The sequence below is a fragment of the Oreochromis aureus genome, linkage group 10 (assembly GCF_013358895.1).
Source record: "Oreochromis aureus strain Israel breed Guangdong linkage group 10, ZZ_aureus, whole genome shotgun sequence".
Classification (NCBI taxonomy): Eukaryota; Metazoa; Chordata; class Actinopteri; order Cichliformes; family Cichlidae; genus Oreochromis; species Oreochromis aureus.
This window is the reverse complement of record NC_052951.1, coordinates 9,200,714-9,222,349: the sequence shown is the minus strand read 5'-3', so window position 1 is coordinate 9,222,349 and position 21,636 is coordinate 9,200,714. Positions and strand designations below refer to the sequence as shown.

At 38.7% G+C, this 21,636-nt stretch overlaps 1 protein-coding gene and 1 long non-coding RNA gene across 2 annotated transcripts; one reads left to right on the top strand and one right to left on the bottom strand.

Moving 5' to 3' along the window:
• The first annotated feature begins 710 nt into the window (after window positions 1-710).
• Window positions 711-14,508, top strand: LOC116313113 (vascular endothelial zinc finger 1-like). The gene is made up of 5 exons (XM_031730683.2): window positions 711-835; window positions 6,455-7,206; window positions 10,913-10,982; window positions 11,087-11,249; window positions 11,768-14,508. Exons 1-5 carry the CDS (start codon window positions 803-805, stop codon window positions 12,133-12,135), a joined length of 1,386 nt encoding a protein of 461 aa, XP_031586543.1. The 5' UTR covers window positions 711-802; the 3' UTR covers window positions 12,136-14,508.
• A 5,144-nt stretch (window positions 14,509-19,652) lies between these two features.
• LOC120442251 lies at window positions 19,653-21,621 on the bottom strand. Its single transcript, XR_005614593.1, has 3 exons — window positions 21,472-21,621; window positions 20,006-20,080; window positions 19,653-19,769 (listed from the first exon to the last, which is right to left on the bottom strand). It is a non-coding gene; the product is annotated as an uncharacterized LOC120442251 (long non-coding RNA).
• Window positions 21,622-21,636: the final 15 nt, after the last annotated feature.

Below are 21,636 nucleotides of genomic sequence, written 5' to 3'. Positions count from 1 at the left end.
TTTCTAAGAGCTTATATAAAAATGTTGTTTTTGTTTAATGTACAAGTCATCCCACGCAAAAAAACAGCATATACAGGACTTCATTTATTCAGAAGCATATCTGAGGCTTGCATCATTATCTCAAGAGGTTGTGATAAATACTAAGAGCCAAATTCTGCATGTAATAATGAAAGATGGAACTAGAATCACTTTTAACCCAAGTGTACATGACGTAAAAACTACATTTATGATATTATGGCTCTGCCTTTTCATTCATCCATATTACATGAATGAAAATAAACTCGCACTCAAATTACTTCTCGATGCGTTTAAAATGAAACGCTTGGCACAGTGGGAAAGTCGACCGCCCAACTATTTGTAATGCAGAACAACACGCTAGCATCTTTTTTTTTTCCTTTTAAAAAGGACGAAACGTTACTGAAACGCAATCATTTCCCAGCCACATGCGACAATCTAATATAACAAATTCCCCTCACAGCATCAGCAAAAACCATCCAGGGGGGTGTTTTTAAAATCCAACGCCACCAGATTACTATCGTAATAACAAGGAAACGATTCATACAATCTCTTATGAATTTGAATTCAACATACATCGTAAGTTGCTATTCCTGTTGGTGATTAATTTATATTTCACGAGTTACGCGTACGAATTCATTTCAAAATACGAAATTTAATGAACCCCGCCAAATCCTGCGCAAAGTGGTTCAGCCCTTGAGGTCACCGGAAGTTGTTTCAGCTGCCATGTTTGGTTGCTTTGTTGTAGGCTTCTACTAGGTTTCCTACAGAATTAGTAAGTGTGGAAATGGAGCCGAGCTGGAGTACGTTTCTTTTTCAAGTAAGTTGTCTCTTTTGGAGGGAAACCGGAATAGTTAATAAAACAACCGTAGAATTGCAAACGGCTGCATATGTTAGCGGTAAATCCAGTTTTTAAACGATTAATACCAAGAACAAGTAACCAAGCAAAACAATGGTATATGAATCCAGGCTTCCAGCTGTGAGGCTTGGGAATGACGCTAGAACAAAAAATCTAATCTCTCCAAGCATTGTTTGAAAAGCGGCATGTTTTCTTATCCCGACGATATTTGGGTATTTGCGTTTAATACTTCGACAGCGTTTGTGATTCCTTGTTTTTTTTAAGTTTGTTTGCCTAGCCGGAGCCAAACATGCGGGATCACTTGGAGTGAAGCAGGAGACGCCACTGCACCGTTACAATCGAGACAGACCTGTTTTTTTCCCCCCTTTGACTGAAGGCTTTGATCAGGCTCCGTGGGATAATGAGATGTAACGCTGCGACATGTTTCAATGTAGCGTGGATAAGAGAACACGCATTGTAGATTTGGCAAATCTCTGGTTAAGTGTATACAGAGGTTTTATAGCTGCTGAGATTTACTAACGGCGGTTCTCAAGTCCGCGGTGAACTTTCCGCCTGCTCCAGCCGGTTCGACACTAACTAGCCAAGTAGCTAACGATGTTCGGGCTACCTTAATTACACTCGCTGGCTAATTTAGCTTAATGTGGGCGAGGCTGCCATAATGAGCCTGCAAAACTAACGTTACACGACTTGACGACCAGCGCTGTGCAGATTCTCTGCTTATTAACTAAGCTATTTATTCTGGTGACCGTGGTGGAAAGGAATTCAAACTATGCACACAACATCAGCTAACACTAGCAGCGAAGAGGCGCATTTGAAATTAGCAACGGCGTTACGAAATGTATAAATGCGTGCTGGGAAGGAAAGCGAGTGCTGCGGTTTAGAGTGATATCTGTCACGGTTTAGTGAATTTCAATATGTGCTAAGAATGAAGGCTATTGTTCACTCTTATTTGTGAGCTTCTCAATCCCATGGCCTTACCTAGGCTAAAAGAAATGAGCTCGTGAACATGGAGAAAATGGGTTTTGTAAGGATAGAGATTTAATGTTTTACAGTTGAGTCCGTTTTTGTGTAATCCCAATGCAATATAAATATACATTTTTTTTTTAGTTTTCATTCACAATACGCACCCTTATTCCAGGTTTACAAATATTCTGCGGTCTCTTGTGTACTTCCAGTGCTTAAAATAAATTTTTCGCCTTGTCTTAATACTTCAGTGGGTGTTGCAAAGTTCTCCTCGTGGGAGGAACTTCCCAGTAACTTCAGGATCATTCCCAAAAATTACTTTTCAGAAAACCCATCAAATCTACATTCGTAATGTTCACAACAACTTCATTTTATTCCAGGCTTTAATGATCAGATGAAGGTCTAGAGTTAAACCTGCTGCAGTAGTTGGTACTGCAACCTTTGTCTAATAGTAATATATTTTTTGTAATAAATATGTTAATGCCAACGAGAAAAAAAAAACAAGTAAGAGGGAATAGTGATAGGATGTGCTGAATAGAAGTGCACAATTTAAAGTTTTCATGCTAAAGAGCCACTTCTCCTTTTAAAAGTCTTCTCAAGTGTGGATAAAACTGATCATTAATGCTCCGATTAAGCTTTCGCTGCGAGGACACCAGTGGTTGCAAAGAATCTGAATAGCTCACTTTGGCAAATAGTTTAAAGAAATCCATCTTAAGTTGTGTTTGGACACATTTTTTTTCCCCCGTATTTCTGATATTTTGCTCTGCTGTCGGAGTGGTTGTTCATTCACATCTTTGTGTACTATTTCTTCATAATTGAAAAGGCAGACAGACAATGTCATTTGTCATGCAGTATCTGGCGTCTAGCCAGAGGCCCTGCGTGTATTATGTACCTCACACTGTTACTGTGTCAGTTTCATGTAAATCAGTGTGCGTTTAAATTCAGGCTCCTGTAACATTTTGAAACACTTTTTAAACTTCATTGTTTTTCAGCACATTGTAGGTTCTTTGTTTTTTGTAAACAAGAAGTTTATATGAAAATTGGTGATATTTTTTGAAAAGCTTTGTCAGGTGTTTAAAAGGACCAGAGTTGTTGCGTAAACCAGCTTAAATATTACCAGCTGTATATCCTTCTGTCAGATAAATGCGCAATGTGGGGAAAACATGTTAAAAAGAGGAAAGGGGGGGTTCCAGTGTTTGTGAGGCTACGTTCAGGAAAATTGGTGAATCATGTTGTTTTCAGCAGTCTGAATCTGGATGTGAAGTGTTACATTAATAACCCTTTTAGGTAAGTGTGAAAAGTTATAACGCAATCCTTGTGTGCACAAAACTCAGTTTTGGCTTTCTCCAGAAACTGCAATAGCCACTCAGAAACCCTCAGTGAAAATTAATGCTTTATGGTAAGTGGAAATTGTGTAAAAGATTCTTTGTTTCTGTTTTGCCCTGTTTTACCAAAACATTCAGATGGCAAATCTCAGTAACAAAATGACACTCTCCAGATGAATAGACTGTACTGAAAATATTACATTTTTCAGTAATCACATTGACTTGAAATAATACCCAACGTACATGACACTGAAAGAGCGTGCATAAGTGTGGTGTTAGTGATGGATGTTATCAAGTATCACTAACTCCCAGTGTTTGTTTTGCTTAAAACTGGACCTTCATAACAAACAACCCCTTTTGAAATTGCACAATTACTGTTTATATAAAACATGTTTTGGATGCTCTCGCTAGAGCTTTAGACGTGGTAGTCAATATCATGTATTATATTTTTTTCTCTCTCCACCATGCACAGTATTTTGCTTGTCACTGGCCCCCTCTTGTTATTATGTTACTTAAATTACTTTTTAAAAAATAAATGTAATAATATGTTATGTATATTACTTATTATTATCTTTGTTTAAACAAAAAAAATTGAAGCTTGTTGGTGCTGTTGAGAATCAGTTCCAAATGTTTTACTGCTCATATGGAAGGTTCATGTTTTTACGGTACAATATATTTCTGGTCATTTTGGCTCCAATGAAAAGCACAGGTCTGTAAAATGGGTTGCATCAGAAATGCAGGGTATATGTGCTTGGCTATTTTTGTAGATGTTTAGGCGCAATTTAGGTTTTCTGAGTTTCATAGTCTTTTGGATACATTGTATTTTTATGGAGTTTTTAAAATGTATCTATTTATTTTGACATATGTTTTGTCTTGATGTCACAGCGATTGCTCATTGTAATATAGCACACCTATTAGCTATAGGGGTGTTAAATGCCACCCATTCTGGATGTTTAGAAGACTAGCCTCTGTTGAATGTCAAACTAAATCCTTAAAGGTTTGTTCACTCTTAGTAGAACTCAAATATCTGTATGAAAAAATGCGCCTTTACCAAATGAATCCCTGAGGTAAAACTTTTTGGGATCATTAAAAAAAATAAAAAAAATAAGAGGATTAACAACATTTCAGAAGTTTGCCCACTAAGCAAACTATAGGCCAGCCAAAAACATTCAGAACTTGAAAGAAGGACCTAGAAAAAAACTCAAAAATTAGATGTACTTGAAAAACAAATTATGTAATTAGAAGTTTTGTTTCTTCCTCTGACCCCCTTTCCATCCCTGTCATCAGTTTTGGCCTGTGATGGAAAAATTGAGATTTCGGCAAGCAGCTGTAGAGTGTGGCACAAAAGACTAAAGAAAGACGGCGCATAATCTAACTCAGACCATGAGCGCAATTCAAGCCTACAGTGGCCCATGGAGCCATCAGGACACTCCCTCCATTTTGATGTTATTTATGAGGGAGCAGCCCCAGTTGTCAGAGCGCATTTGTGTCAAAATGGTCAGAGCTGCATGAAGGCACAGCAGCTTACAGGCCCTGCACCTCTGCATAGAGGGCCAGGCTGTCTGCACTGGCTACGTCTGCTGTTCACAAGCTTCACAAAGGGGGGTTCACTGCTAGTACCCCACCTCCCCCCTCCAACCCAAACATAAAGCTCTCCCCACCCCTGGTGTGCCAGTGGACGGGTTAGCATTGGCATGATGATGACTAATCCTGGAAGGTGGCAAGTGTAAGCAGGTGCTCAGACAAATGGATGGGTGGCATTCTCCTCGAGTTCCCAGGTCCCATTGCATATGTAGGAATGACGGCTAGTTTCGCTGAGTAGTGTGTGGATAAACAATGTCCCCGTCCCATGAATAGATGAGCCAAATCAATGAAGATGAGCATACAAAGATCCCCTGCTGAGGCCCGAGTGCATCACTGCTCAGATTTGTGTCTTTCACAATAGGCTAGATGACATAAGGAGGACATTGTGAGGTTCATTTTTCTTTTCTGTCCCGTCTCCTCTTTTGCAACTTTTTTCTTGGCTAGCCTTCTTCGATGGATGATTGAACCTCAAAGAGAAAGGTCAAGTATTTCAGCTTGCTTTTCTCGCTGGTCGTTGACAACACCGACACAGTAGTCCTGAGTCTGTCCATTCACTGAAAAAACGGTGTTAACTGTGTTTCTTTTTTTTTTCCATATTTGGATATGATATGAAAAAAAAAAAGAAAAAGAAAAATACTGTCTTTGACTGAGGGATGACAGACACATTTTCAATTTAAAAGAAGTGGTAGAATAAATCCATGGAACTAAACCACTTGAAATTTTAGAAAAGAATGAATTGTTATGAGAAGTGTGTTAGATTTTTTTTTTTTTTTTTTTTTAACTGAATTAAACTGCATTGATATTTATTGTGATGTCACTTTTTAAAGAAAATAAGACAGTGGAAGCTGTATGAAATCCAGCTATCTCCATTCTGCCCCAAGTACGCCCAAACAGTCATGTGTAGGATGATTTTAGCAGGTCACAGCAATCGTATATAACTCAAATTGTGTCTGATCCATTTAGTCAGGAAATTTGATTACTTAAATGAGTGAAAACTCAGCTTAGCATCTTGTTGCTATTGCTAATTACGACCAGCCATTTCATCCCATTTGTGCTGCGGCAGTAGTTGGCATTGGTTTGTACTTGTACTTGCAAAAAAATCTCAAAGCAGTTATTCCAGATGTAAAGTTTTATTTAGTCTGTTGCCCTTTATTTTCCTGTCATTTAACTCCTTTACTTAACCGTACTTCTGCTCCATTGTATATCCCAAATGAGCCGGGTACCTGAGCTAATGGCCTGCTCTTCAGAAGCCTTCTTGGCAGTTAAACTGTGCTCTGCTATGGCTCTTATTTGGTATGCCTGTTTTGCAGTCACATGATGAATCAGCACCGTCTCGATGGTATCCTTTTTCATCCGGCACATGTGGATTCTTTTGCTTTAGTGGCATGCAGCACCAGCCTCATTAATAACCGATCTAGTTCTTATTTTGTATTCTGTAACAGAGTACTAACACATATTGTGTTTATTGAGTTTTCAGAGTTTCCAATGAGGGTACACCTGGCAGCAATGTTTCCTGGTCGTCATTATGGTTTTTTGTTGGTTTTTTTTGTTTGGTTGTTTTTTGGGGGGGGGTTTAGACTGTGGCGACTTTATATTTTTCTTATTAAGTCTTTTGTATTATCTTTAGTGCCTTGTTACTTTAGTTTTTTAACCAAAATTCTGGTATTCATCTTCATTCAACCAAAACCCTCTGTGTTTGATTCATCAGCAGGCCAATGAAGCCCTCCACCACCAGCACCAGGTGGCCCAGAACAGCCTGCTACCACTTCTCAATGCAGGAGCTGAACAAGTTGACCAGAAGCCTGTCCTGCCTATCCAAATAGACCAGAAGCCACCTGCCAATGCTGCTGAGCTCCTCAAAGACAATGTCGCCAGCGGAGGTGGTCAGCGGCCTCCAGTGCCTGTGATAAAGAAAGAACACAAAGGCAAAACGCCTTTCGTCTGCGGCTACTGTAACAAGGCCTTTCGCGACAGTTACCACCTGCGACGTCATGAGTCTAGCCACACCGGTATCAAGATGGTTTCACGTCCAAAGAAGACAGCCCAAACAGCCCCCACCATGGTCCCAATGATCGGCACCATGCCACGAGAAAACAACGGCAACTCTTCCTACATCTCTACAGTAGCTGGCATCCTCTCCACAGCAACAACCTCTGTTTCCTCAGGCACAAGTATCATGACATCACCTGCAATGGGCAATGTGCCGCAGCAAAATGTCCCCAAGAAACCTGCCAAACCTGTCAAGAAGAACCATGGATGCGAGATGTGCGGCAAAGCCTTTCGCGACGTATACCACCTGAATCGTCACAAGCTGTCCCATTCGGACGAGAAGCCTTTTGAGTGTCCCATCTGCCAGCAACGCTTTAAAAGGAAGGACCGCATGACCTACCATGTTCGCTCTCACGATGGGGGTGTCCACAAGCCCTATGTATGTTCTGTGTGTGGAAAAGGCTTTTCCAGGTAAGAATCAGGTTTTTGTACTTTGATCTGTAAGGAAACTATACAACAGTCATCCTAATGCATAAAAAAATGGGCAGATTAAAAGGAATAGAATCAGAATAGTTCAGTGTGCCTTGACATGGACTTGTTGAGGCAATAGTTCAACTCCACGAGATTGACTGATAATGCTGCTGTCAGTTTTTCCTTTCAGTCACCTGTCTGTATTTGTTAATTGAACACCTAAATTGTTCAGTATGTCTCTAGTTAAAAATGAATTTTCCACATTGAGCATCTCTAATGTGAATTTGTTTTTCCAATATCCTGCCAAACAGGTCTGTCATAGGGATTCAGACTGACACAGGAATTCCATAGGGAAATAAGATTACTGTTTTAAAATACAATCATTTAGCTTGTGAGGTGCTGGATCAAGTTTTAGTTTCTCTTAGATAATGGCATAACATTCTATATTATACAGTACCACCATGCAGATAATAGATGGTCTAAATGTCATTTTGAGATAAAAGCCTCCAAACAAAAAATAATTTGCACTGATAAGAAGAACAAGAAGTCCTTAAAACGCATTATGGCCACCAAGGTCTCAACGATGTTAGAAACAACCTTACCTTGTTGTGGCAGCTGGCTTCCCACAAGCATCCATTTTGTCAGGCTTCAAGCTCCACACTTGCAGATAAAACCACAGTAGCTTGGACCCATTAGCTTACCATAATCAACTACTGGCAGCTGCAAGAGCATTTCAGTTGTGATGAAAGTGTGTGAGATAACAACAAGAAGTGTTTGTTGGTTCAAAACCAACAATGAAGTCTTGCCTTTGATATGGAAAATGTCCATATGAAGAGCACCAACTTAGTAGTCTGCTGCTTGTGTCTTATACTACAGCTGGTCTCCTAAAGCAGGAGCTGTCAGTTTATTGACAACTTTAGATGCAGAACAGCCCCCAAATATGGAGCAAGAAATTAAGTGCTTTAGGTTTTATTTACTAGTTCTCCAGCTAAGCTAATCGGCCTGTCCACAAACTTGACAAAGTGCTCTCCAGGGTAACTGGGAATCCCTCCTTGTCGTTGCACTAGACACTAGTTTGTTTGGGATGAGTTTACTTAGGTTGTTTGTGGAATTATGAAACTGAGTGCACTAAGAAGCTAGTAGGACTCCTCGTGTGTACATGTGATCAGTCCTTTAAGGGGTTTGGTAGGCAGTGAGAATGTCAGCAACACTGATAATACAGAGTGGCAAAAGAAAATAGTAAACTGATGAGAAAATGGCGCTGTTTTTACAACCCTTCTGCTCTATTCCTATGCTTTTAATCAACAAGTAACAAGGCTACTATAAACAGGAAATGTGCGTCTGAGAGCTAATTTATTCTTATGGGAGGGGAGACAAAAAGTAATTTCACCCTCTGGTGATTGCATTCCGGGGTCATAGGGAAAAGTCCTGACTTGTCTATGCAGAATTTCAATAAATAAATAATGATAAATACATTCTAACAACCTGTCTTTTATGAGTGTGTTCTTGGCAGTCCACAAATGGCTTCTGCTAAGGAAAAAAAAATCATGCTTAATAGACTGAAGTATTAAATTTTACCATCTTTCATGCATGCAGTTGGTTTTGAATGCAAATGCTAGATGCTACATATTTCATGCTTTACCAAAGGTACACTGAACTGCTTGTACATTTGTAAGTGAATTATTCACGTCATGGTGTTTGGAATAGTCAGCCCCAGTCAATCTAGTGTCCGTGTTGCTCCAACATGGCCTTTTTTTGTTGTTTATTGCTGGAGTTAGCAGTTTAGACTTGTACTTGTAATGACCCCCCACGCCATTTCAACCACATGGTTAAAAAGTCGCACATGGAAGAGCACCAGTGAAGTACCAAGGGAGGGGGAGGCGTCACTTGTCACTTTGCAGTTCCCGCCAGCATGTCACAGACTCTTTCCCCTGGGAATTCACTGAACCATGCGGTAATGTTTAGGTCAACACATTTAACATGTAGTAAGTAATGACTTTAAGAAGGTTTAATAGTGGCATACTTTTAAAATTTTGTTAAAAGCCAAGTGTTTGTTAAACCTGATGTGTACATAAATCAGTATTGATTTAGCAGAGTCGTGATAACATAAAAACCCCCCCAAAAAAACAGCAAGCTGTGTGCCGCAACACACAGCTTCAACAAAAACATCAGCAGTGTACCCTGGCCAAGCGGTAACATTAGCACTGTGCTGTATAGGGCAATCTCAGGCATGCCTCCAACATGGTGACGTCGGGCAGCGATTCATCAGCATACTGGAAAGTGAGAATGAGGACTGAGTAACAGGGCACTGAGTCATTGCCACTCAGCCAGATCTGTAGACAGGCACTGTCTGGAGTCTGCTCTCCTCGTCAGTGGGGCAAGGGGAAGAAAAAATCTTTATTCCGGTTCATGGCACCCATGAGAAGATCCTACTTGACTCCTCTGATTTGTATTTAAAAAAAGAAGAAGAAAAAAAGGAATCCAGCAGCATGAAACTTTCCGGTTTGGAAGCAGCTGCCAAAGCAGTAGTCCTTGCTCACTCCATTATGGCACTTCTAACATGATTCAGCTCACAGCTTCACTAGAACGGACATGCTGACAGGAGGATCAGTGCCACGAAGACTTTTGTGAATGTTGGCTTTTCCCTGTAAATCTCAAGCTGTTTTCCTGTGAACTCAAATTATATATATGTTGTTTTTTTCCAGCTAGTTTGACATAAAAACACATGAAGATTGAGTTTAAGCTTGAACACTTGGAATACAGAAGACAAGTTTCAGCAATTTATTAATCCAGTTTTCAGTGTTTTTTTAATGTATAATAGACATGGTATATCAGTACAGTCGGGGTGTAAGTAAATATTAAGTGTTCTCAAATCCCCACTTAAAGTTCTATAACAAAGCAGGTCTTACAATTAAAGAAAAAGAGCAATATTTATCTTCTCTATATGCTCAGTTATAATTGTTTTCCCTTAAAGGCAGTTTTTAATACCTGTAATATATACACATAATATTGTGGCACAGTTACATGCTCTTATCAGAAACACAATTCAGCACAGCCATGGATTATTGTTGTTTGTTGAACAACAGTTGTAGCATACGTGGTCTTCTTCTAATCCTCAGAGAGAGATGCAAATTCCTGGAACTTCACATTCATGTCATTTTCATATGGGTGTAATAACAAGGATGTTAGGAACTAAGCACAGCAATAATAATCAAACTGTCAGTTTATTCAAATATCTTGTAGAAAATGTCCTTTCTTTTCACTGTGTGTGTTCAAAAGTAGGTCAAACAAATTTACGCACGATTGATCATGGAGAATTAACTACCATTGACTGAATTTTTCTGGATTTTTTTGTGCCCATCCCCTCATTATCTAAGTAAACAGAGCACATCCGTACACTTCTGCACTTGTAATGCATGTTAGGCTTTTCCCTTTATGCTTGTGCACGTCCATGATGCGCCTTTAGTAAATTATAGTACATACAAGTGCTTATAACAACATATAGGTTTGGTTAAATCACAAGCAAAATAAATGTCAAATGACTTGGTGAAGTCTTTTAAAAGTGTTAACTACCAGTTGTAGGGCTGGTATAACGTCTGCTATGTTTTATGCAGCTGTTTGTTAGGTTACAGAAACCATATTATAAATAAATCTCCACATAATAAAGTACAAATTGTCTCATGTTTTTGTTGTCATTTTTATCTAGGCCAGACCACTTGAGCTGCCATGTGAAGCATGTGCATTCCTCAGAAAGACCGTTTAAATGTCAAGTAACGGTGAGAAAAATGGCTACTTTGCAGCTTGTTTTGTTTTTTTTATCATTGTTAATATCGTGATTTCACTGCACTGACCTTTTACCCCATCTGCTGTGCGACTCCAGGCCTGTACCTCTGCTTTCGCCACCAAAGACAGACTCCGTTCCCACATGATTAGACATGAAGGCAAAGTCACCTGTAGCATCTGCGGAAAGATGCTCAGTGCAGCCTACATCACCAGTCACCTGAAGACTCACGGGCAGACCAACTTTAACTCCTGTAACAAAGGTTCGTCACACACTGGGAGCAAATACAGCAGCATCATAGGGCAGTGCAGTTAAAAACAATGGAAACCAATTCCTGCATATTGCCTTCGCATTACTGTAAGCAATAAGGGATAAAGGCAGTAATATCATGCAGGCTGAGTTTGCCAGAGCTTCAAGTGGAAAGCATTTTTAGAAAAAATGTGGTTTTTGAAACTAGCTCAAACCACCTAAGGCGTTGTCCTAAAATTTCATGCTCGTTTCTTTTGTAGTTTTTTGCAGCCTTTTTCAAGAGTGCGGACTTTTAAAAAAATATGTATTAAATGCCAGTCTCTTTATGTATTAGCAAGAATCCTTTTGTTGGTCACAATACCGCTGCAGCTGTCATAAAAGCTGTCAACCTGTACATGTTGAGCACCACTCACCTGCGCTGATCCTCGCTATTGGCGTAATATTTGTGGAAAGTGCAAGATAATGGTGTTTATTTTGTTTTTGCTAAATGCTGCAAAGTTAAGTCAAATGCTTTTTCTTGGGTTTCTCCAGACGGTAACGAAGTCTGCAATTCTGCCTCAGCCACACCTGTGACTATCTCTGCCCCCATCACTTCAGCGATGAACCGGGGCAATGCGAACAACAACAACCCCGTCACCATCGCCGCACAAATGAACATTAGCACCAACACAGTCAACATCACATCTCCGGTCAGCCTCCAGCACCCGGTCACCATCACTGGGCCCGTCAACATCGCCTCCGTGAACATCCCAGCGACCGCGCCTATGAATATCGCCCACCCCGTCGCGATCACAACCCCGATGCCTATGAATATAGCCGGGCCGCTCAACATCGCTATGAGGCCAGTGGATAGCATGCCTTTTCTCTCCCAAGTCTTGCCTTCATCCCCACCCTGGTAAAAAAAAAAAAAAGAAAAAGAAAAAAAAAAAGGAGGGAGCAAGGTGAACTGGCCAGGAAGAAAGGGAAAATGAAGTGAAACAAGAGACTCCTGTCCTCACAGTTGAACCTCGGGCTCGGCTCTTTCTCACCTAGAACAGCGCTCACTTCTCCGAGCTCTGAAGTGAATATTTACACGAGCTGCGGGGCCAGTAGGAGCTCACCAAGTCCCAGCTGTGTCCCAACCGAGGTTAAGTGACTGGCATGGGACGCAGAATAAGAGTAGAATTTGAGTAGGATTGATCTTGAAATCAGGACAGCCGTAAGACTTAGTGTAGTCAGTTAGAACGATGAAACTGTGATTTGTATTATGACAAATGAGAGGATTCCTCATCCTCGAGGACTCCTTAGGAAAACACATCAGTGCTTTTTGTAAAAGGGAGATGGGAAATGAACTGAAGCAATAACTATAGATTGCTGTATTTGATGTTTTACAAGTTCTCTCCCAAAGTCTCTGGGTGTTACTTTGTATATTGTTTTGTTTTTTTTTTTGTTTTTTAACTATAGCCTGCTAATCACTATTTAATGTTATAGGAAATGAGTCTAGTAAAAGGGACAGCAGCTTCCACTTGCATGGAAGAATATTTTTTCACATTGCTATAGCATTTCTTTTGTATTCTCAGATAATAGGTATGCTCTTGAGGTACACTGACTAACTTGTACAGTTGACATAGTAATGTATTTTCCACGTCAGCGTTTTAATTTTTGCTTTTAGCAAGTGGATATCAAGACACTGTCCTCTTGACTATGAAATATTTCTATTTTGTTTTTATATGTATGGACACACAAAGTTCTGTTTTTATTTTCCTATTTGTAGTGTTAATTTTTTTTGTTTTCTTCATGAATTCAGAATGGAACGAGTCTTGCACTGAAAGCATATCCTGCATACAGGTGAACAGCAGTATTATTGAAGATCAAAGTGGCGTCTCAGTGTTTTTTGCAGCAACAGCAAGCACTTGAGCACCATCTAGTGGCTGATTGTGGAAAGGATTGCCTTGCAGTGAAGCTTTTTCAGGCTGTTACCCGTCACCAGGATGGTGACTAAACGTACTGCTCAAAAAACAAACAAAAACAAAAATCTGGAGGGAACACTTGAACAGTTTTTAACTTTTAAAATTTCAAATCCAACCCTCAAAGTGTTGGTGATTTTGATTACACAGTGGATGTCAGTAATGATTTTCAAACTGAATGTTTCATTAATCAAGGTCTGATTTTAAGTGTCACCTTATTTTATTTTATTTTTTTAAAGCGGCATACTTTTGGCTGACTCTTCTGCACACTGTTTTACTTTATTTTAATTTTTTTCTGTTACATCCCCTACCATATGCTAAGGATGCTTCACTCAGGAAACGTATAGAAAAGCCCCATTACTCATGAACACGGTTCTTTTTGTACTGATATCTACCACGTGTCATGATCCCTCTCAATGTACCTTTTTGGATTCCCTAAAAGATTTGGCATCATGGGATTTGACTTCAGTGAGGAAGAAGTTGTCCAAGACTTTTTTTTTTCTTTCTTTTTTTTTAAATAGCCGTCCATTTAAAATGATAAATTACTGTACAATGGAATACATGCTGTTTACCTTTTTACATTTCCTTTAAAGTCCTGTTAAGTCTCAGTCTGCATAGGTACAGTATGTGGCTGGGAACTGTTTAATCAAATGCAAGTTTGTGTCCACTGAAACAACAGGACGAGACTGACAATGCATGATCCCAAACACTGTAGCTGTTGACCTGTTTTGTTTTTTTTGTTTTGTTTTTTTTAGCGGATGCCATGGCATCTCAGCAGTGTTTCAGCTCTTCTGAGTTGACCGAGTTTATACTGAAAAAATGCAATATGCATGTTTCTTTTTTTTCCCAAGTTTTGTTTTAAACAAAATATTAGTCTAGCTTTTTTGTTTGTTTGTTTTTGGTTATATTTACGTAGATACACTATAATAGCCTGTTTGCCAAATTTGAAACCATAATGATGTGATAAACTGAATATTTCTGGTGGAATTGAACATCTCTTTATTTTTAAGGAAAATGGTTAATTGGAAATTCCAGGACACTTGTGAAAGCAGTTGAATGTATATCTTTGTACAAAACTATTTTAGTTCCAAGGATAAGGTAGTTACAATAGATGTGAAAGATAACCTTTTTTATAAATTTTTTGTATTAGAACATTAACATTGATAATTTTGTATATATGAGACACTAGGCTTTCTGACTAGCAGAAAGGTCAAACATTCCTACATTTTTTTTTAAATGTACGTTTGTCAGATTATTACATAAACATGCGCAATGTTATGTGCCTTTTATTTGGGTTGTCTAAATAAAAGAAAACTATCAAATGTGTTTATGTATTAAGTATAGTTCAAAGTTAAGACAGCACTGTAACTACAAACAAATCAGGATTTTAATAGAACTTATAACCCTCCGTGCTGCTGATTATCCTCTCATTTTCACTCGCCACACCCAGGACTAATTATTGCTAGACCTGTTGAATGAAGAAACGACTTAAATAGAACCCGTTGGACAAAGTGCAGTACGCTAAAGAATCTCAAAAAAACAACAAACAGAAACAAAAACACTGACATGTTATTAGTCTGGAAAAGGCAACAAACTCGTTCCTTTGGGACGAACCTTTGGGGAGATTCATTGTCCCTGGAACAGTGGTGAACGTTCCCAGGAGTGGGAACCTACCAAAATTACTCCCAAGAGCAAATCGCCGACTCATCCAGAAAATCAGAAAAGAACCCAGAGCAGCGTCTAAACTGCAGGCCTCACTTGTCTCAGTTAAGATCAGAACATCTTGATGATCAGAGTCTGTTGAGAAAATATTCTGAGGCAACTTAACTTTTTGGAAGGATTGCCTCCCGTTACATGTGGGGTCAAACCAACACAGCATTTGATAAAAAATTAAAAGAACATCATACCAACAAACGCGTGGTCTCTGAATTAAAAGAGCTCAGCAAATAAGAGTGGGACAAAATTCCTCCATGACAAACACCTAATTGCAGTTTTTGCTGCCAAAGGTGGCACAACCACTTTAGGTTTAGGGGGCAGTTACTTTGTTATTAGTGCCAGGTAGGTTTGGATAGTTTTTTCCCTTAATAAATAAAATCATTTAAAAACTGCAGATGAACAGTACCTGAAAGTCACATCATTAAGAAATAGGAAAAATAGAGATTAGAGATTCATCTGTCCCTTAAGTTGATCCATCTACTGTTCACTGAAGCCTCATCAGAAATGGCTTTGGTGGAAGAGTGGCTCATTCATTCATTAGCGCTTCATCAGCATTCACCATTCTTACGGAAGGGAAACGGTGCTGAGGTAGGCCATTACACCAGAAGAGCTGTACATTCAAGCTCGAGATTGTACAAACTCTGTTTTTGCTTTATAAAGTATTTCCACATATATTTGCTCATATTTTAGTAAACCTATTCCCCATTTTCCTAGCAGCATATAAGAAAATGTGGGCCTGAGCTTTATAGCCTCAGCTAGTTTCCCTAGATTTGATTAGCATTCACAAAGTAGCTGTGCACACAATGACAAAGTTGTTTATCTGTTCAAAATGTTTCTCACAGTTGCATTCAAATACATGTTTGAAAGAGTTTAAATCTAATATTTCACAAAATAAAAGTTTCTGAATTCAGCACGAATGTAGATTTGTATAAACCTTTTGTATAACATATATTAACATTTGCAAGCCACTGGAACTCTATATACTTTAAGTGAAATAAGATTTTGAATAGTTTTAAAATAATAGTTTATCTAAAAAAAAAAAAAAAAAGTTGAAGTATGACTCCATTAAAGGTCAGACTGGATAATAACTGAACTGTGTCACAGCCAACAAAATTCAAACCAGACCAGCTGTGGTACTGTACTTATGCTTACTGTTGGTAACTTATGTGTTCTCACTGTGATATGCTGTAAGAACGGTTTTGACTGTTAGCCAAATTCATCAAACTCCCCTGAGAACAGTTCTTTCTGAAACAGACTGGCCGTCACATGTTGGACGCACAAACACACACACACAAAAATCATGTTTCATTCTTAGATAATGTATTCTTTGCATTGCTAGCTGAAATGACTGAATTGGGTAAGCTCTTCCACCAGCATGATTACCAAGCAGGAAACAAACCGAGAGGCTGGTTGGAGCAGGTGCTGTTAATCAACCATGAAAGCCATCAGTCCAACACATGCTCTGTTCAAGTGTTTAATGTCCACTGCTGGTGTGTGTGAAATGTTATTGATAATGACTGCTTATGAATATGCATATCCTTTCATGAGATCTAATTTTCTTGATTTTATCCCATGGAAGTTCTTTAACACTCCATAACGTGTGATCTTTTTTCACAGATGTCCAGCAGATGGTGGTGTTGGCCACTGTGAGGAGTGGAGAAATCAGCTGCAGTTCACTGCTGTGTCTTACTTCTTTTAATTCGCGTTGTGATTCATGCAGTCACATCAAACAGTGTGTACACAGGTCTGTATTTGAAAACATTTTTTTTAATTAAATTTATTTACCAAACCGACAGCCAGAGTGATAGTAGCTGATTTTTTTGTTTGTTTTATTTTATTTTGTACATTTTTCTTAAATTTAGTTTTGTTTCAATTAGTTTGCAGGGTGAGTTTTCTTATTTTAGTTTCCATTTTTTTAAGTGTTGAGTTTACTTTTATTATTTTCAGTATTAGTTTAGATTTCATTTATAAGCGACTAAAAGTGAAGGAATTTCCTATACATTTGTTCTTTGTTATTTTAGTTAGTTTCGTAAGTGCATCATAGCATTTGAGTGTGTTTTTCTGACACTGTAAAATATTTCATTAAATTAATTGAAATGCTGTTGATGGACATTTTTAAGAACTGTAAAATTAGTTCTTAAAAATGGTCCTGAATTTGAATAATTATCACTGATTCTTTCAAAATAAAATGGAGCAACTGAAATTCACCTCTTAGCTATTGTAAAATGTTGGTATGTATAGTTTAAAAAATCAACAAAAGCAAAGCATTTTTCAGAGTACCAAAGCAGATTTATGACAGGCACCTTCTTTTTAACTGACCCAAAATTTTGAATGCAGTATTTATAACTAAAGTAATGAAAGTAGGAAGCACACAGAAGACTGTATTTCTGGATAAATAAGAGCTAAAAACTCAAACGTTTCCCACAATTAGATCAAATGAGACAAATGCATTTTATAACAACACTGGGAAGTTGTCTGAAAAATACCAGTAAAAACAGAAATCAGTGATGATCAAGTTATTTAAAACCTGTAAACAACGGAAAGTTAAAAGACAATATACCTGTAGAAGCTTTTGTTAAAGAGAATATATGCTTTTAAAAATATATATATATGTGAATAACAAAAGACTGGAAAGTTACAAAATTCTTAAGAATGAGTTTCCCACCAGTGGAACATCTCACAACTAATTATCCTAAATAGAAACAGGACTGGGTGAAATAACAGAGGAGCTCCCAGAGCTTTTCCAAAGTAAAGTTGTGGAGTGGGTCATCAAGTTGTGAGGCTTTGTGGGCACATAGGCCAACAATTTAAAATTTTATGGACGCTTAAAGGTTTCATCATCTACAGAAGTGTCATTAAAGAAGAAAAACTGGACTGAAAGGCTAAAAAACTCATCCTTCAAGTTACACTAAAACTGAAATCTTTTTTAGGAAATCACAGAAGTTGCATTCATGGATAAAGAGAGAGACCATCTGGCTCAATAGCCAGCATCTGTGACGGTATCTGCGCACATGGTATGAGTAATTTGTAAATCTGCGAAGGTCCCATTAATGCTGTGAACAATATATACAGGTTTGGGAGCCACATATGCTGCCATTCAGGGAAGAACTTGCTTATTTCAACAAGACAATACCAAACTACACTCTGCGGGACACAACAACAAAAAGATCTCATGGTGAAGGAGTTCAGGTGAACTCTCCTGCCTGTAATCCAGAAACTGTTATCTAATGAAAACATTTATGATTGGATAAATACTACTGGGTTAAATAAATAGCCTGACTTGTGATGTTTTGTCTCACTGATGTAAAAAAAATCGTGTTTGTGCAGAATTATAGAAAATTCTCAAGGGTTTACAAAGCTATGTGCACCTGGGATAAGTATCCAAACAGTGCAATGAGACAAGTGTCTTGTTAGCTGTGCTGCAGGCCTCATGGGCAGGCTTTCCAGGTCAGAGGTCGTGGGTCTTAAATGCTCTTTTTGGGGCTCACCCTCCGAAGACCTGAACGGATGCCTGCTGGGAATCCTGGCTAGCAAAGGAGATGGAATTAGATTGTCTACAGTCTAATTTAATCTAAAGCCGGGAGCTCCGTGCTGTGTGTTGTGTCTTGGCTGTCCAATAGTACAACAGTTTAAAGGGCTTAAGAGACCATGAGGCTGTGAAAGGATCATGTCGTCCTCAGCTCTCTGAGTTGTGTCAAGCGAGCTGACCGTTGTACTTATGCTCCACTAAGATACTTGTGGGATTTCTTACATGATGTACAGTGTTATTTCAATGGCCAGTCATTTTCAAGTATCATTTAAAATGGAAACAAAATCTTGGAAAAAAAAACTGCAGCAAAAACAGAACACAGAGAGGAGGAACAAATGGTGAGACTGATTTTTCTTTTTTTGTTGTCCTTAGCAATACGGTACATGTTTCATGAGAAAGAGCGCAATTGAAGTAAAAAAAAAAACTGCTCAAAATTCACCTTTTTGTCATATGTGAGTTTAACAGTTATGTCATTATATTTCGAAACACAGAATAACCATCTTTTCCATTTTGCTTGGTATGTTTGATTAAAAGAGCACGTCCTCGATAAGAGAAACTTTCAGCATACTAGTATTGTTTTCTTTGTAAAGCCCTTATTACAATGATCCCTCTGTTACCGCTTTGTAACTTGATTTTGAAAGCAGAGAGGAGCTGAAATTGGCGTGGTGTCCTGCTGGCATTTCATCATCAAATCTGTGCTGTTAATACAGCAAGGCTGAATTCACAAAGTGGTGGACCAACAACAACAATAGCTTGAGAGTGAGACTTTGTGTCTGTTTCATTCCATTACAGTAAGGCTGTTACATGTACTTCTAATATATTTGTGAGAAAGTAACAGTGCCGCCTTGAAAAGATAAGACAATTCAACAAGCTGCTTAGTTTAATGGACTTACATTTTAATATTTCATATAGCAATCTAAGCTTGTCGGATTTCCTAGTAAGTCTCTTTTGTGTTTCAGTCAGGATTTAGGTCTGTCCAACTTGACATGTGTTGTTTGCGAGTAAATATTGATTAAACTTCAAACATAAAGAGACTACTTATCAGCGTCACCTTTCTTAACCCATGATTCTAAATGTAAGAACTCGCATATACTGTATGTGCATTAATAAACATAACATTTTAATACAGCCAGGTTACAGATTATTTTAAGTCGAACCAAAGTTGTTCATTTTGACTTTAATAGCTTCAAGTAATTTGAGGCTGACTCAGTGGTGTACCAAAACAGCCAGAGTGAGGTTTCTAATCCCTCTACGTGGTTTTTCACTTCTGCACTGTCTGATTTCTATGTGCTACCATGTGCAGCTGATATTTGGACTGGTGTAAGACACAGTTACATTTTCCCTGCAAATCAGAAGAGGAGAAGAGACAGACAGATGGAGGAGAAGGAACAGAGGGCTCCATGAGAAGTGACTCACGTTCCATTGTATAATCAGGGTATATTAAAGGAAGGAACATCACACCCTCATTGCAGCAATAAGCCATGTGTACTGCTACTTAACGGTTGTGGAAACCTGCAAATTCATCCCACCCCCACAGATATAATATGCACTGTCCTGATATGAGGACAGACGACCTACCTCGGCTTCGACTTTGCAGTAACAAATTGTTATTCCTTCATTTCTGCCTTCATGCATTCTATGGCTTTCGATGCTCTGTGAGGACGACAATAAAATCACTTTTTTAGTCTCATTTGTGCCAAATATGCATATAAAAATATACTAAATATCCACATATCCTTTATTCTCTGGGTGTAAAGCTCATTTTTACTCAAAGTACACCTTGTATATTTCACTACATGCATGCATGTTGCCTACAGTCTGTGAGCTTGATCTGATGAACTGACGATTCGGCACTGATTCACAGTCTTTGCTAAAGCGTGTAAGGAAAGTAAATACAAGGAATAAGGGAATATACTAGTCGACACTCTTTTAATCATATTGCTAAATTTCCTATCCAAATAGTTCTTCTGGTGCATCAGCTTTGCTCCACACAGTATAATGACAGTGTATGGAGCTGCAAGTGAGGTGAAAGGTGGTGATTATTCTTGGTGTCCAAAGCTACTCTGGAATTGCCCTGCCTCTCTGTACGGATCTGCAATCAGAATAGAAAAAGTGGGAGTATGCTGAGGCCTGGATGTCCTCGTAGCACCACAGCAGTATATTTTGCATTATTTTGCAGTTCCTTTAGTATCTGCTTTGCTGCCGAAAAGCGATTTCCACTATTTGCTAAAATGACCTGCTGGACTATAATCTGTCAAACATATCTATAATGAATGATGTCAAGTCATTTTGAAACACAAAGATCATTCCTGTTACAAGGTAGGAGCTATACAAAGTGATTTACATCATCTTTATTTATCCAGGTACATTGGGGTTTTAGGCCTTTTTTGGGGGGGGGGGGAGACTTAGCATCCCTAAATTGCACTAAAAAATTACAGTAGTAAAGTAATATTCATGTTTTTTGCTATTACTGAATGTTATATTTTGCCAACCTTTCTATTGGAGTGGGTGCAGGTTACGGTGAAAACAGATTTAAATGTCCACAGTTGTTGATGTCGTGATGTTACAGTGCACTCACACTGAGGTTTTTAAGTAGAAGTAAGAGATAAGTAGTTGCGTAAGTAAGATGGGCTGTCTTTATATGGTTAAGAGACTGAAACAGCACATTTCTCCTCTCACTCGCTTTTCTACAAATAGTTCTTTAACTTATTTCTCAAAATTCTGGAGAACATTGAGCCTAAAGGCCTTTACACAGACACGTATACTGTATGCATTGCATTATGATTGGAGGCTGAGCCCCCCGCGCCCCTAAAGGTTTCATCCTAGAATCGCCCCTGCATTTAGGCTTCTCTACCTCTGACCCTGCATACTTATCTTCTCCCAGCTGAAAAATTGTCACAGTAGGAGAAGCACGGACATTTAAAACAACAAAAACCCTGATAAGTGCCAGTAAGCCACGTGACAGTGGATCAGCCTGCAGTATATCAAAACAGTTTAATGCAATTAAGCCGTCGTTAATTGTATTATTAATACGCTTTCCCTACCTTGCAATACAACAAAAAATAAATTAAAATAAATAGGAGGACACCCGGATGAAGCCAAGTTACTTTAACACTTCTCAAAACCTTCATTTTCTTCATTCGCTTTCTTGCGTGAGCAACGAACGGACGACAGAGGAGTGCACGTTGGTGTAACCTACATGACTTCAT

Bases quoted from the DNA above. Each gene is read 5' to 3' on its own strand.
- LOC116313113 (XM_031730683.2), top strand. From the start codon at position 803: ATGGAGCCGAGCTGGAGTACGTTTCTTTTTCAA. The intron at 836-6,454 runs GTAAGTTGTCTC...TTGATTCATCAG, and splicing joins GGAGTACGTTTCTTTTTCAA to CAGGCCAATGAAGCCCTCCA. The intron at 11,250-11,767 runs GTTCGTCACACA...GGGTTTCTCCAG, and splicing joins CTTTAACTCCTGTAACAAAG to ACGGTAACGAAGTCTGCAAT.